Consider the following 17,151-nt stretch of genomic DNA (forward strand, 5'->3'; position numbering starts at 1 on the left):
TCCCTGCACAACCAGCTCACTTATCTTGACTTACGCATAAAGGAACCAAAGAGCTCTGGTTTGGCTTATGATTTATTCATAGCTTTGAGCTCTGAAACTTGGTCTTTAAAACTTGGCACACATATCACAGTTAGGGAAACATAATTTCACAGATAAATGAAGTTATGGTCTATGTCTATACTATATCCTGCTTATGGTCCTTCTCTGCACACTGAACTTGGACTTCTATGCATGTCCTAATACATTCCTACACTGTGCTACATCACAGCAACACTATTTACCAACAATTCTGTTTTGTATCATTGTCTTTCTCTATGTGGTAGTGGGTGTGCTCTGTGAAGGATATTTTAATTTTTAAATTATACTTTCCACTAATTTAATGAAAGCTCAATAGAAACAGAAAGTGCTAATGTTAGTTATGAAATCAAGCATTTAAGTCAAAGAGTGATCATGAGGGAGCTAAACGTAGATAATCTATACCTCCACCAGACATTTATTAAATTTAATGCGATTGACTCATTTTCAAGGGGTTTAGGAAAGAACAGAAGTAAGGAATATCCAAAATTCTAAAAATACATCACTGGTACTTGTGTTAAAATTTTATCTACATCTATCATCTATCTATTTTGATCAGCCTATTTAAAAGGCAAGGGATAAATTGGGATGCTAGCATTTTTGGCAGTAATATATGACTATTATGGCTCATTTTTTGCACAGCTGAGTCCTGAACACATTTCAGAACACACCAAATGGAAATTAGAATGCTAACCTGCATTACCCTAAGGAATAATTACACAATTCTCTGAGGTTTTCATGTGTTCTTCAGGCTTTAAATTTCCTGTTGTCAACCTAAATGGAATTATGCTAGAGAGCTGCTTTCTATTCTGAGTCCTTAAAATTCCAAATTTACCTAATGATTCTGAAGTGGCTGAGTAGAGCCCCTCAGATTGTAACATTATTAGTTTATATTATTATTATTATTGTTGTTATTATTGTTATTACTGTTGAGATGAGGTGATACTAGACTAGGAGGGCTGTCAGAAGAGGAGAGGACACTGACACACACAGGGAGACTGGAGAGACCCAGTTACGCACCCAGAGTTTCTGATAATGCTGGTGTACATAGAAAGAGCCAGCAGAGATTTCCCCTGAGCTCCCAGAGGGAGCCTGGCCCTGCTGACACTGATTTTGGACTTCTAGTCTCCAGCACAGTGAGAGAATATATTTTTGTTGTCTTAAAGCCTCCCAGCATGTGGTAATTGGCCATGGCAGCCCTGGGGATTTCAATATATGTCATAATACAAAGTGATGAATCCCTTACTCTGAGGCTGGACCAGGGGCAGAGATAATATAGGAAGAGGGGATAGGACAAGGGCCGTGGGGACATCCACTAGTTTCAAATTTTATTCTCCCTCTCTCTCTCTCTCTCTCTCTCTCTCTCTCTCTCCATACTGTTCTTAACTTTAAGGGAACTCCTAACTGAACATTGCCATTCCCTTTAGGAAGACAATTTTTCAAAATATATCAAAGTTTGAAGGTGGCTTAACTTTAGAACTGAAGATTAAACCTAGGAAGCACCAAACTACTTTTTAATTTTGAAATAGTTTGGCTAAATTGCTCAGGTTGACCTTGAACCTGAGATCCTGTTGCCTCAGCTTCCTCAGCAACGCGTATTACAGGCATGCACCACCAAACCTGGCTAAAAGTAGTCTTTTTTTTTCTTTTTTCATAGTGCTGGGGATTGAACTCTTCACACTGAGTGGCATCCCCAGCCATTTGTTTATTTATTTATTAAATTTAAAGACAGAATCTCACTAAGTTGCTAAGCTGTCCAGGCTGGGCTCAAACTTGCAATTGCTCCACCTCAGCATCCTACTGTGCCGGGATTACAGGCGTGTACCACCAGCTGAGTGACTAGGTTTTATATTTACTGTGTGGTTGGAGTGTGCATGAAAGGCAAGCTTGGTGTCTACACCTGCCTTCTGCCATTGGTAGAGAAGGCACACATGCTCTGTCAGCTTTTGCCTTGTTATCCCCTCTGTCTTTTTTTTTTTTTTTTTTTTTTTTGCTGTGGACACAAAAACAGTTTTGCACAGAGCAGTTATGGAGCTCTCCAACCACATAAAGGTAAGACGAGTCAAGATGGAGGAAAATATCTCAAACTCCCTATTTAATGATTATTTTTTTAATTAGAGACACAACCCTGATCATAGGCAAAGAACCTGTGCTAATTTGTACTACTTAGGAAAGGGCACCCTGAAAGCTAAACAAGCATGCTCCAAATGGCTAATTGCGAAGTGAAACCAAAATAGATGCCCTAGTGTTGTTCATGGAACATTCTCTGGACATCTTGGTTCCATCTTGTATCTGATTTAACACCTTGCACATGTCATCAGTGAAATCCTTCTGCAGAGCAGAATCAACCAATTCCTAATGCAGGGGAAGGCAAAGGTCTATGGACCAGTGGTGATCAACCCTTCTGACTGCCACAGAAGGTGCTTTCTGATCTTTCCCTGGAAAATTCTTAAAGTCATTTGATCTGTACACTCTTTCTCTTCTGGTGATATTTTAGGGGATTAAGTACAAGTATTTTGGGAACCAGAATGTCCCTGTGGTTTGGGGAATATCTCCTAGGTCTTTCTGAGGTCTGCCAAAACTGAATGGGCTGAGCTGGAGGTGCCTGATCCTTTTTAACCTGGGTGTTTAGGAACAGCATGTCTGGGCCCCTCTACCGTACTGGGTTTGTCCAGTGTTACGGACTTAAAATGTCCCCCTTAGTCTCAAGCATTCAGAGGTGGGTCTTGGAAGGTGGCCTTCTGTGGCTTCATCCACTGAGAGTCCCTAGCTGGATGTGCTGTGTGAGTAGGTGAGGCCTGGTTGGAGATGGGTCACTGGGGGTGTGACTCGGAAGGGTGCATTCTTGCCTCCTGCTCTTCCTTTCTCTCTCAATTTCCTGATCATGAGACAGTGAGCACCTTTCCTCTGCCAGGCCCTCCTGTTGTGCTCTTTCTGCCTTGAAGCTAGCTTACCATGGACTGAACCCTCTGAACCATAAGCCAAAATAAACCTCTCCTCTTTTAAGTTGCAAGTGTTCCATATTTTTCCCCAGTGATAGGAAAGTGACTAATGTACCCCCCCCATCCCTTCACTCTCCTCCCTATGTCTCAGGCTCTCAGATGTTAGAAGCCAGGAGCACTTAGCTTACAGAGAAGAAGCATGACCACCACCCTAGGGACACAATGGCTACAGCTATGGTGGTAATGAGAGACAGGCCAGAGCCCACTGACACAGTCTTCATGTGTCAAGAACACTTGGGCTGGCTAGGAACAGATAAAGAGCCTTGCCCCTTGGGGTGGCTCTGAAGCCAGTCCTCGTCCTAATGAATTGTGTCTGATCATGCAAAATAAGCCTTTTTACTTGGGTGCAAGGGCTGACTGTGACCATTTCATTATGCTGTAGGAATGCCAGCTAGATGTCACCTGGCTGAGGTCGGAGAGAAAGACGCCTCTCTGGGGAAGAAAGCAGGCAGGTTCTGTAGACACCAGCTTCCTGGGACCATAGCTGATGACTAGGGACCTGGTGTGATCAAGTGTGCAGACCTCACGTATGGCCAGCACTCATGCTTTTGAAACATTCAGGAACAGCATTGAGCACTTTCTTTCATGCCAGCCAGTTGCAGTGACATCATGGGGTTCTTATGATGTATACCTCAGCCCCAGTGTTTCTGTTTCTCCATTGAAGATAGGTGCTCTTGATCCCTCTCCTACCATCAGCCTACTAATTTCTGGGCTGATCTCACTGGTATGTGGCCAGGGGTGTCCACATACTGCAATGGTGGGCAAAACTGGGATGTCAGGGTGGCCTGGACATGCTGTTACAAAAACCTGGTTTATGTCATTGCCAGAAACATCACAACACAGACTGAGGATGGGCTGGGGACTCACTGGGCATAGAGAGACATGGGAAGTCCTTGAGAAGCAGGTGTGACCTGGAGTATGCTGGCCGGGTGGAAATTCCTCATCATCCCCTGTGCTACCCATGTCAGCAGCTGTGGGGTCCAGGAAACAGAATCTCTTGAAAAAGCAGGAGTTCTGTCTCTCCTTTCCTGCTGGTTTCTGGACATCAAGGGTCACCAGCATTCCAGGCTCCCCGGGGCCTGTGACCTGCCAGTTCCTTGCCTGTTTCCTCTCTATGGGTGCTGGCCTACTGCCCTGGGCAGGTCCTAAAACACCGGCATTGTAGGAAAATGATGCTTGGTGGACAGAGGGACGAGGACAACCTGTGTGGCTGGTTCTGTCTCTCTCCATAGGATAAAAAAATGTTCAATTTATAATTTTTATATCCACTGTGAAAAATGGAACCAAGTCAGTGGACCTGGCTGGTGGTAGAGGCTTGTACAGATCTGCTACACTTAAAGCAACCCCAATGTTCTTTGCAGGGGTGTTAGGGTGGGATGTGGGGAAGTTGCCATCGTTGGGCCTTCCGACTGGATGCTCTAAGGGCATCTCCAGGTTCCTATTGCTGCTCCCACTACTCTATGGTTCTCTTGCTGTAGCTCATCCACATTTTCTCTTTCTGAGATTTCTTCTCCCTTTGTATAACTCCCATTAAATAGCTTTCTATAGAGGGCAGTGACAGGAAAAGCCCAAGGAAGCAGAGCTAGCACAGGCCATATTGAACAGTGTTACGACGAGAAACCTAGTCACACCTATATTACCTTCCTCCTTGAATTCCCAACACTAAGAACTGTCTTCAAATTGTGGCTTTCATTCACCTAAAGAGTATTTATTGGGTATGAATTAGAAGAATCAGAGAACTACATGAATTAGAGAACTGAGAAAAAGTACATAGCAGCATTATTTCAGTACGAGCTAACAGCATCATAAAAGAAAAGAAAAGAAAAAAATGCAAACAAATCTCCTAACAGTTGCTCTAGGCCAGACCGGTTGTGCAGCTTCAGGCTGGTGTGAGCTTCATATGAAATCCCTTTCTCATTTTGGGCTGTTGCCTCTACCTTGGTGCTGGCAGATGGGGAGGTAGCATTACCATCTGTCTTTATTTTTCTAACCCCTCCACAGGACACCACAGAGTGGACACTGCAGGGACACCTCACACTGCCAGCTTTGTGCTTTCTCCCAAATGCTGCCACTTCTCAGCCCAGATCCCCACGGGGCAGAGCCTGGCACAGATCGCTGGCTGATGGCTGTCTGCTCCTCGGCTCTTTGGTAAAGGGAAGCAGGATGGGGCCGGAGGGGCTTCTAGATGAGCAGCTGAGCTGGGGAAGGACAGGGCTGTCAGAGTCACAGCTTCTGTCTGCAGGTGCTCATTGCTCAGTGCAGCATATTTGCTCCCCATCCCCATAGAGAATCTGAGCTGGGGGCTTCAGAGCACGGGCTGGTCTGACACTGGCTTGTTCTCTTCTGTGGGAGGCTCAGCGTTCTCTTGTGAGCTCCTGAGGTCAGGGACTTTGTCCTCCTTTGCCATCAAAGCCCAGTTTGTCCCAGGGCAAAGCAAGCTGAGAAGGCCAGTGTGAACCACAGGGGCATGGAGTACAGTGGGAGGACCTGGTCTGGCTCCCAGCTTAGCTACTCAGCAGTAACATAAGCAGGTCCTCTAACATTGAGAACCTCAGTTTCCTCATCTGTAAGATGTGGACATCAGCCTTGTCTCCTAGGCCAATGTAGGGATGATGTGATAGACAGTGGCACAGCTCCTGGCTCCTGCCAGGCCTTGGGGACTGGAAAGTCCCAGGAGACTCATTCCATGAGTGGGAGCCTCTGCTGACTTGGGGTCCCTGGGCGAAGAGTGAATCAGTCTGGGAGGCCGAGGCCAGATTATGACCTACTGACCTCCCTAAATCATGAAGTGGTGTCCTCATTTCACGGATCGTGCCCACAGCTCCCTCATCAGCGGAATTGCATGAAGGTGTCTGATAGAGCAGATGAGCGCATGCAGTGGACTTGGGTGCTTGGAAAGCTGGTGGGTGATGTAGAGCAAGGGAACATTGGCTGGTGGGGAGGGGACCCACTTTCGGCCCCATGGGTTGGCTTCGGGTCTGCCATTCATCAGCCTGTTATGCAGCAAGCCCTGCAAGCCCTCTTGGCCTAGCTTTTCTGCTTTCTAAAGGAGTAGGTGGGTGGCCACTGTGGAGTTGCTCTAGATCCTGTCCCACCTTTTCATTATTAGTTTTTCTTTCCGGCCACAATCACAAGCCAGATGGCATTCACACATGCAGTATATTCTCAGGGGTATGTGCAGCTTTTGATGAGCCATCCCAAATGTTGAGGAGTAGCTGAGGCAGTTAATATTTTGAAATCATTATTGATACCAGCAGTCTAGCAACGCTTTTCTTACTATGGGCTGTGGGCATAAGAGGGATTGGCTGTGAGTTAAGTGCAGTTTCTTTGCAAATACTGTAAGTCTGTGTTATCTCTTTCCCAGGAGGAAGTGTATCAGAATAGGAGCGAGACAGTCTTATGGGGTAACTAGGATTCTGCTTTGTTTTATTAAAGAAAGTCTTGGATGGTGGTTAGGAGCAGCATATTTCTTGTGATATAACTGACAGTTGATACTAACCTATTTATTTGTGGTGATGGCAGAATTGGGAATTAATGGACTGGGTACAGAATTTTCAGCGTCAGGTTGTTTTTGTTCATTTCACAGATCTAGGACTTGCTTAAGATAAAAAGAGCCACTCGACAGTAGGCCCCAAACTGGAGTGGAGTTGGTGTAGAGCGGGGTGGAGAAGAGGTGAAAGAACCAAAGAATGTCAACACTCTTTCTCAGTGACTCACCCATTGCAGACATCATTTCCAATCATGGCATATATGACGATGGCCGGATGGTCCAACTGCTGGTTCCTAGACAAGCTGAGAAGCCATAGATAGAAGCTGAATGTTAGGCCTTTGGAAAACTACTTTTATAACCAGATGCCCAACTGAGGCCTGGGTAAAGGTCTTTATATGACCACCCTCCTGGGAAACATTTCTCTGTTTTTCTTGCATTCCAGTACAGCTGATTACCACTCCCATTTGCGTCTGCTCTGTAATCTCTAACTCACATTCCCATTAGGGAAGTGCCGCATAAGCGCATACAATTGAAAAGAGTGGATTGAAATCCCAGGTCAGTAGGCACACTGCCATCTTCTTAGCATCTTTCACAGCATTTGTTATCAGTAGTAAGCTCAGGTGTGAGTTACCAGAGTCACTCCTGCGGACCTGCAGCCAACCTCAAAAAGACAAGGCCTTCTTGAGGGCTCTCATTCAGCGCACCACTGAATTCAACCTCACTTCTGAATTGTTTTCAGCTTTTATTTTATATTAGCACATGTTTGCACTGAATAATGGTTACGTTCCTTGTGTGGCGTTGACACATGTACATAACACATCTCAGTTCCTTTTCATCCTCTTTCTCTCCTCTCCCTCTCTCTTCCCACCATCTTGTGATCCTCTTCTTGTTTGAACAAAATCTATCTCCCTACTTCCTAAGATCTTTTATTTTGCTCTTTATTTATATTTTGGTATCTCATGTAAGAGGAGCCATGTGGTATTTAAGCTTGTGTGTCTGGTTTATTTCACTTAACATATGGTTGCAAGGTGCATTCATTTCTGAATTTTAAATCCAAAATTTATACAAAAATGTTTCCTTATTCATTAAGCTGGAATATGACATGATCTTTTTGGTGTTTTAAAAGTTATTTCTGTCAGATCTAAGTTTTACTCAACTCATATATATTTTTATACTTCTTCAAGGGCATCCACAAAAATTAATCGCTTCTTAAGCTTACTGGTCCAGGCAGTGATACTCAGTGTTTGCATAGCAGTGAACGAGCTGTCAGAGCTCAGCAGAAATGATTTCAGGGAATAAGATCCTAATGAGATAATTGACAATGTGAAATAGGAAGAAAAGGGCTTAAGGTGTAAGGAAAGTGGGAAGGGTAGAGGAAAGGTAATAAGGGAAAAGAAAAAAATATGAGAAAATGAAAAAATGGAAATAAAGTGGTTGTAAATGGAGAGGGGAGGAGGGGGTGAAGGGAGGGCAGGGACAAAGGGAAAAAATGAGAATCAAGACTTGTCATGTAAAGGTACAAGATCCCAATAATGGATGTAACTGTACTGTATACCTAAAATGTACCAATAAACTCAATTTAAAAAAAAAAGAAATGATTTCAGGGAACCATGGGGTTATGGCTTGCATCTAGATGTCCCCCCGAACCTCATGCAGTCATAGGTGGGACTTTTTGGAGGTGGCTGGATTTGGGGTGTGTGATGCTGGGATCAAGGATGGGATGCTGGGATTGATTCTTGGTGTGATGCTAGAATAAGGCTGACCCACCCTGGGCGTGATTGCTACCTGCCCCAAAGGTGGGTAGCCTGGGTGAGATAGAAGGGACATGAAGAGGGCTGTTGCTTGCTGTCTATTTCACTGCTTTGCTGCTGTCTGCCTGCCATAAACTGTTTCTCCTCTGCCGTGCTACTCTGCCTTGGAGCCAGCCAACTGGGAGCTGAAACCTCTAAAAACTGTGCGCTGAAATCAGCCTTTCCTTCTTGAACCAAGTATTGGGTATTTTGTCTCAGCAATGAGAAAACTAACTAAGCCAAAATTATTATTTTGCCTGTTTTTCAAGATAAGGAACCAAATTTAAGAACAATTCCTTAGATCCATTGCCCACATACCTTTCTATAAACTTCTTTAGGTTTTGGGAGGATCCACCTGAATAATTAAGATGAAGAAAATCAAGTTATGAAGTTCAGTTTGACACTGGCAATTTGAGGGCTTAAATTCACGGGAGAAGAATTTTGGCACAATCTGAGTCATGCAGACCACTGTGTTGATGGAAATAATTTGCTTCTGGTGAATTTGTGAAGTATTTCATCCCGGAACTCTCCTTAAGGGGTTTTCTCTTTACTCTGCATTACACTAACAACCAAAAGTCCTTCAGGTGCGTGGGTCTCCAGACATTTCCAAAGCGTGAATGAGTAAACATTTTGGTTGCTGAGTCAGGTGTATCTCTATCCCCAAAGAGATACATTGCCCAAAATATTAAAGAATGAGTTGAAGGGTCAGAGGGACAGTGGCACAGATTCTTTGAGAACTACACATCTTCCTGGAGGGCCCCTTTCATCTCCTCTTTGGATTCCTGCCCACTCCTGGGCTCCTTCAGGCAGGCTGGCTGGTGCAAGGGTCAGTTGTAGAGCTGATAAGTTTCAGCTTCTGTAACGGGACGAGTGACTATCCTCCCCCCATGCCTGACGCCACCTCATTCTGGTTTACATCTGGTTGTGCCCCCAAAAGCTCCTGTGCCCCTAGGTGGGACCTTTGCAGGATGGTTGGATCGTGGGGGTACTATTTTCATGGTGGGCTGGTCCATGGATGAGGTCATAGCAAAATGTGCTGTTGGGCTGCGGGTCACTGGGGTACAGAGCTTGGGAAAGTTTATCTTCCTCCCCTGCTCCTGCCTTCTGTCTCTGTTCCCTGTCCACCCTGCCTTGAGCAGCTCGCTTTCTGCAGCACTACCACATTATAGCGCCCCCTCACGCACATATACATATAACATTTAATGAATATTTATTTGATTCTGCACACTATTATACACCTATTAGCTCATGTAAGCTTTAGTACTGCTGTCAGGAGGGCACCGTAATATTCCCGTTTTATAAATCAGGAAAGTGGGGCTCACTTAAGGGACTTGGGCCAAGCCACACAACTGCCAAGGTGGAGAGCTGCAATTCACACCAGGCCTTACATCTGCGCTGCTGAGTTCTGGCTCCCAGGGAGACGCCGCTCCTCATCTAGGAAGACTGAAATCAAGCAGGTGCGCTGCCTTTTTGTCCCCAGAGGCTGCTCTGCCAGGAAGGAGTGAGCAGGCTTCCCGTGGGTGGTGCGACTCCATGGGTGGAGTAGGAGGAGCAATACCTGGTGGCCCTTTTCTACAGGAAGACCCTCAATAAGTTCCAGCCTGGGAAATGTGGGGCCAAGTGTGTTTCTTGGAGAGCAGTTATGGCCTAGATGGGCGTGCCAGCCCTTGTCCCCTTGGAGGCTGTCACCATTGGTGATGTCCTCTTTGTTACATAGCATTAGTTACAGGTTTTATGGGCAGCACTGATGTTCTCTTGAGTGAATCAGAAATGTTATACGCTAAGCGCATTCACATTGGGACTTCCCTATCTCCCCAAATTGATACTCTGCAGCCATTCTTCTGGCTGATAAGTTCTGATAAACACATTCGATTGTTGTTGTTGCTTTTTTGTCGCCATGATTTAACTGTACTAGGTGGATCATGCAATATTTGTCCTTTTGTGTCTTGCTTGTTTCACTTAGCATAATGCCCCCATGATTCATCCATATTGCAGCACACATTAGAATTTCTTTCCTTTTAAAGGCTGCATAATATTCCACTGTACGCATATGCCACATTTTATTCATCCACTGATGAATGCTTGAATTGTTTCCACCTTTTGGTTAATGTAAGTAACGCTGCTGTGAACATTGGTGTGTATCTATCAGTTCAAGTTTCTGCTAATTCTTTTGGGTTTACACCTATTTGGAAGTGCATGTTCATTTGGGAGTTTTATTTCTTTACTTTTTTTTAAAGGAGAAACAACCATACTGTCTTCATCTTTTTGTAGTGAGCCAAGGCATGATTAAAAGTGCATATGGGCATACAAATCAAAGGTAGCCAGCCTGCCTCTGCATGCATACACTGATTCCTTCTTCCACTCTTTTCATATGTGAGCACTGGGCACATGCCTGTCACATGCTAGAGGAGCAACAGAGGACCTAAACCCAGCCTTAGGGGCAGCGTCTCTGGGGGTCGATATATAACTGATGGTGGGATAATACTGAAAAGTTAGTGTGAAGCCTAAAAAATGGGGAAGCACGTGACTGAAGCCTATTGTCTTCGTTTGGGAAGCTTCCTGATTTCACAGCACTGCGTCCCAAGTCTTCTGGCTGCTCCGTTGTTCTCACTGTCCTCCAGAGGAAGAGGAAAGCAGCCCTGTACACTCTCCAGTCCCTGTGCTAGGGATCTTCCTTTCATAGGCGGGGCCTCCCTTTCAGATCTACACCATGGCTCCCAACTTCCCATTTTCAGCAGGATAATACATCAGGAAGTGTTTAATTCTCACTCTTGGATTGTTCTCTTAATGAGAAATGAAAACTAACGAAAGCTCAAGGCAGGAGTGGGAAAAAAATGATAGGACCAGGCTGGGCCAATAATTTTCCTCATTTTCCAGGGTACAGGTGGGGATTGGAGGTGTGGAGCAACTGCAGAGTGTGAGGATCTCACAGAAGGAAGCCTCTTGTGGCCTCTGCGTGGGCAGCTCCTCTCTATACCCAGCACCGCTTCTGTCTCTTCACTGCTAAGGGCGAGGGCAGCAGACTCAGCACCACAGACGGTGTGGATTTAAATTAAAAAGCAATCACACATATTCACCCAAGGAGCAAGAGACTGCTGATTCTTCTTTATCCAAATGCCTACTTTGGTTGGTGTCCATACTACAGGCATAGATTTCTCTTTGCTCCAGATTTCTTGTATCTTTCACCCTTTCTGTTTCCTTTAGGAAAGCTGAGTTTTATGAGGTTATCTAATTAGTTTGCCACTGCCCACATTCCCTTCTCTGTTGTTCCGCCGTCCTTTGGTTCTACCTCCCTCCTTCCCCATTTCTATTGTCCTCTCCTCCTGTATACACCCCTATCCCAAGCTGCCCTCGCTGCTGCTGCTGCTGCTGCCGCCTCTGGCACTGGCCATTCTAAGACGGCAGCAGCTGGAACCAGAGGATGTGAGCAGAAAGAAAAGCGAGCTCCTCATGCATGGGATGCAGCAAAACAGGCCAAATGCTTAAAGAACTTGCAAAGCTTATACCCTGACCTCTACAGTTACATCTCAGAGAAATGGGAAACGTTTGACCTTGGAAGAGGGGCATTTGGGGTATTTGTCAAGGCGGAACAAATGGGGAACCCACCTGCCCCCTGTTAAGGGAAGAAGAGTCCATGAGGCCTTTGAAGTCTGCATTGTGGCTCTGTAAGTCTCTTGTAAGTAGAGCAGAAGGTGCCTTAGTGCAGAAGGTGCACTGGAAGAGTAGAAAGGCTTCCCTCCCCTCATCTCAGCACCCGTCAGCTCTCATTTGAGCACTTCACAGACTGTGCGTTTACATCAACTGGCAAGGCAATTTTAATGGTCAGTTCTGTGGCTCAGAATAGGCACTAGGTATTCAATTCTTCATGGAAAGGGAATATTTACAAGGAGTGGTAAAAAAAGAGTCAATGTTTCAGAGCTGGGTGTGGTGGCGCATGTACTCGGGAGGCTGAGGCAGGAGGATCACTGTGAGTTCGAGACCAGCCTGGACTACATAGTGAGTTCCAGGTCAGTCTCAACTACATAGTGAGACCCTATCTCAAACAAACAAACAAACAAACAAACAAGTCAACATTTTAAATCAAACAAATTATTACAGTAAAAGATGCATTGGCATCAATCCCTCTCAAAATACCCTCCCTCACCATGAGCACATTTATCCCACTGCTTTTGCCACTTTCTGAAGCACTTCTGGGGGTTTCTCTCATGAGTACCTTTTCATGGCTGTCCTGAATTGATTAAAAATGTTTACAGTAATTTCTGTCGAATTATAACATTCCAGTGTGTGCCTATTTACCTTGTTCACCAGATCTGGCACTGTGTGACTTCTGGCTCGTCCACAAAGCCGAAGTGACTATGAAATGTGAACACTTTAAATTAATTCAGGGCATCAAGGCAACCATGACAGTGTGACTAAGGACGCTCAGGAAAGCGGACTTCCAGAACTGCTTCAAAAGTGGCAAGAACATGGGATAAGCATGTTCACAGTAAAGAGGAGCATTTGGAGGAAGATTAATGGTGAAGTGTCTTTTACTGTAATATATTTTTAAAAAATGTAAGCATTCACTATATATTTCTATCACACCTTATAAATATGTCTTCATAAATTAGGCAAGTCATTAATTTGGTCATACTTACTATGTATATCAGGTATTGTAGTTTCTGGGGACACATTAGGACATAGCAAAGATATGATCTGTTTCTTTTTTGTTTGTTTGTTTGTTTTTTGAAAGAGGGCCTCACTATGTAGTTCAGGTTGGCCTTGGATTCATTTGTAGCCCAGACTGACCTCAAACTCTCTGCCATCCTCCTGCCTCAGCCTCCCGAGTAGTGGGATTACAGGTGTGGGCCACCACATCTAGCTATGATTTTTGTTTCTGTGAGGCTTCCGGTTATTAATGGGCTTGCAGTGTTAGGGGGTTTAGAGAAGTGCTGAAGAATTGGGTGTTGGGTCCTGAATTAAGTACTCATGTTTCTTTTTCGAAGGTCTCATTAATTAATTCCCAATGAAATACCTGACACTCTTCGCACTGCTCAGAGACAGATCTCTAAAATTTAACACCAGAGCTTGTGACCACATGTATAGGACAAGGCAGACCCAGGTTTTGTGAATTATGAGGCTGACACCATTTGAGGGCATTCTCTTTAAGAAAAAGAACACAAAACATCCAGAACAAGTCTTGACATTAGACGAAGTCAGAGTGGAAAGAAATTCAGTCAGAATGAATTATGGTAAAATATCTTATATATGCTAATGTTATCAATAGACCTGCTTGGCAGGCAAGGGAGGGCCCTCAGTCTTCTAAACTCTGGTCTGTGGCACAGTCTTGGAGCAACCATCATCTAGAAGCCAGATTTCACAAGCACTGGTCTGGGAGCATCTGGCCAGGGAGCCCATTTTATAGATACAGCCCACAGAGGAAAAGGGACTTGGGCGAAGCTGTGTAGCTGGGACGTCGTATCCCAGCGAGCCATTCATGTCAGAGAGCGATTTGATAATTGTAATGTCTATTACTAATCGACAGTAATGATTAAAAACAGATTTTACTCATAATCTCAGCACTCTAAGAGGCTGAGGCAGGAGGATGGAAAGTTCAAGCCCAGCCTGGGCTTATTTAGCAGTGACTTAGACCCTGTCTCAGAAATGAAAAAAATACAAAAGGGCTGGACATGTAGCTTCATTTGAAGGCTCTAGGCTCAGACTCGCACTGAAGAAAAAGAGTTCATGATCATGTATGAATTATTTAGTTCTTATGGGAAAATTGTGTCAAGGACTAGGAGGTGCATTTGAATTTATTGACCACAAATACACTCAAGCCAAGCAGGAAATGGCCTGTGGCAATGATCTGGCCACACGACCGGGACGCCTGCAGAGCCTACTGAAGTCATGATTAACCCAGTTCAGAAAGAGAGGTCACTGCTCAGTCCTTCTGGACTGGAGCCCTTTGGAACAGGGATGGGAGGCAGTGTTGTCATGGTCTCATTTCCCAGTAGGAAACCTGAGAATTTATGTAAAACCCCTCACTTTATAGGTGTTGGAATCCAGGAATCCTAAGAAAAGCTGTGCACACCAGACAAAACAGAGCGGTGGGGCATGTTTGTGTTTTTATTTGACCTACTTGTGACCTCCCATCCACAGGGTGGCACAAAAACCAAGGCATTTCAAATAAGTTAAAAAAATTTCCCCCCAATTTTTGTTTGCAGATTATAACAGAGGGTACTAGGTATTTCACAGCTTAAGATTAAAACACCGAGCAGTCCCCCCAAAGCCTCATATGCTCATAGGTGGGGCTTTTGGGGAGTGGCTGGATCATAGTTATGTGACACTGGACCACGGGTGTGTGTTACTGGAATAGTCCATCATTGGGTTCATAGCTGGGTGTGATGTTGGGAGGCGAAGCCTGGTGGGAAAGAGGTGGTCACTGTGGGTGTGGCCTGGTGGGTCTATCTCCCTCCTCCTCCCTTGATCCCTCACTGCCTCCTGCCTACTCTGCCCTGAGCTCTTTCTCCTGTCATTCCCCTCTGCCATGCCACTCTGCCTTAGAACCAGAGGACTGAAACCTCTACAAACTGTGAGTCAAAATAAGCCTTTCCTATGTTAAGTTGTGGGTGTTGGGTATCATGTCTCAGCAATGAGAAAATAAGACACACCACTTCACAATTTGTGTTTGGTTTCCTAGTGAAAAACAATATAGTTGGGGGATTAACTTTGTGTCTGCTTTCTCTCTTTCCCTCTCTTCCTTCTTTTCTCGTTTTCGTTCCTTTATAACAAGATGGTTTATGTTTTCTTCTTTAATTTTTTTGCTTATTTTATGTGTATGTGAAAATAAGTTCCTTAAATGTAGGAATTTTTTGGAAATCACTAAGCAGCACAGGATGAATGTATATCAGATGGCTTCATTTGGCCTTGGTCTAGGAAGGAACCTGGGTCTTGCATTATGAACAGTTTTCTTTTGCTGATCCTTGGTGGCTCCATGCTTTTCTGGTTCTGCTCATAACTGTTTGATCAAACACTGTTCTTTGATCCATTCCTTAATGACCATTCATTAATTAATTCTCTTTCACGCCTCTTTCCCAAGGGTTCCAGCTTTCCTTTCTAAACATTATTCCTGGGCCAGAACATGCAACTCTTCTGACTTCAGTTATGTTCAGAATGCTCCTGATTTCCAACATCTATCTGAGGCCAGATCTCTTTGAGCCAAGATGCACGGGTTCAACTGCTTGTGAGATACTTCTTCAAAGATATCCCTTGGGTACCTCAAATGGAACTTGCTCAGCGCTGCATTCCATCTCCTTCGCCCCTAAACAGCTCCCCCTTTCCTCATCCCTGTCTGGGAAAATACAGTGACCTGCCCAGTCTACTAAATGGAACATTGTTCCATTATTCTTTATTCCTCATGGTCTGCTACCATCATGCCATCAGCAATGAAGCATTTTTGTTTCTACTTTTTGATAAATCTCTATTGAGGAGAAAATTCTGTTCTGTCCCCACTACCTGTGATTAGGCCTCCCTCACTTTAGCCTGGGCTCTAGGGTGGTTGCTTATTTATTCTTCAAGGAACCATTCTTTTTCCAATCTCTACTCATCCCCCAGAGGGAACCACCAACAGCAATATTGTGTGGATCATTGCTAAAGAACCTCCATGGTAGTTTCACTGCCAGCCAGGGAATATCAGAGTTATCTAAAATAGTCTATGAAAAGTCCAAATCGCCCAGCTGTTCCTCTCCTAAGTATCTTCCTGAAAGAATTAAAGATACCATATCACAGTGATATGTGCATATACCTGTTTATAGAAGCACAGTTCATAATAACTAAAGCTTAGAAGTGGCCTACGTGCCCATCAACAGATGAATGGAATGAAGTACTACTCTGCTAGCAAGGAAGATAAATTTAAGGCATTTGTAGGAAAACGGATATGCCCTGAAACCATTCTGTTAAGTGAAATAAATCACATAAGCTTAAATATTGCATGATTTTTTTATATGGGAAGCTCAAAGTATAAAAAAAGAACAAAAGATAAAAGGTGGATAATAGGAAGTAGGAAGATAGATCTTTTGCAAATGAGAGAGGCACCGAGAGATGGAGGGAATGAGGGGGACGGGGAGAATAGGGCTGGAAAAAGAATTGAGATGTGTTCTGTACACGCACCAACTCCCACGAGAAATGTTCTGCAAACATGGACTACTGAAAAATAACAATTGAGAGCAAAAAACCAAAGATTAACTAGCGTGATCTTTAAAATGCAAATCTTATTCTTGGGGCAGAACGTTATGGTTTAGATGTGAAATGGCTCCCAAAAGTCTCATGTGTTCAGAGGTGGAGCTGAAAGGTGGAAGAAGCAGTCTATGATAGTCGAGTCAGTGTACTCTAGGACTCCTTTACTATCATTTTAATGTCTGTGGGATCTGTAGTGATTTCCCTTATTTTATTCTTGACATTGGTAATTTGTTTTTTCTTTCTCTTTTGAGGTTTGTTAAGGTTGAGGTTCATCAATTTTATTGATTTTTTTTCTCCTCAGAGGACCACCTTTTGGTTTCATTATATTTTTCTATTGCTTTTTGGTTCTTTATTTCAATTCTGTTCTTATTATTTATATTCTTATCTTATTATTTCCTTTCTGTCACTGTGTGTGGCTTTATTTCATTCTTCTTGTTCTAGTTTCTGGAGGTAAAGAGCTTAGATTATGGATTTAAGACCTTTATTTCCTGTTTTATGACAATTATTTTAATGCTGTAAATTTCCTTTTAAGGACAACTTTAGCTGCACTCACGTGATATTTCTTTTTTTTTTTTTT

General features: G+C 44.0%; 1 protein-coding gene across 1 annotated transcript in view; it reads right to left on the reverse strand.

The window, feature by feature from the left end:
- Aoah (acyloxyacyl hydrolase) overlaps positions 1-17,151 on the reverse strand; it is a 201,426-nt gene that overhangs the window by 20,663 nt on the left and 163,612 nt on the right. The window contains exons 15-16 of the mRNA XM_033764834.1: positions 8,676-8,712; positions 6,795-6,869 (exon numbers count right to left, since the gene is read on the reverse strand). Of these exons, the coding sequence (XP_033620725.1) occupies positions 6,795-6,869; positions 8,676-8,712 (112 nt within the window). The remainder of the gene's footprint in view (positions 1-6,794; positions 6,870-8,675; positions 8,713-17,151) is intronic.

This window comes from Fukomys damarensis, unplaced genomic scaffold, assembly GCF_012274545.1.
Source record: "Fukomys damarensis isolate Sample0158 unplaced genomic scaffold, DMR_v1.0_HiC HiC_scaffold_17, whole genome shotgun sequence".
NCBI lineage: Eukaryota > Metazoa > Chordata > Mammalia > Rodentia > Bathyergidae > Fukomys > Fukomys damarensis.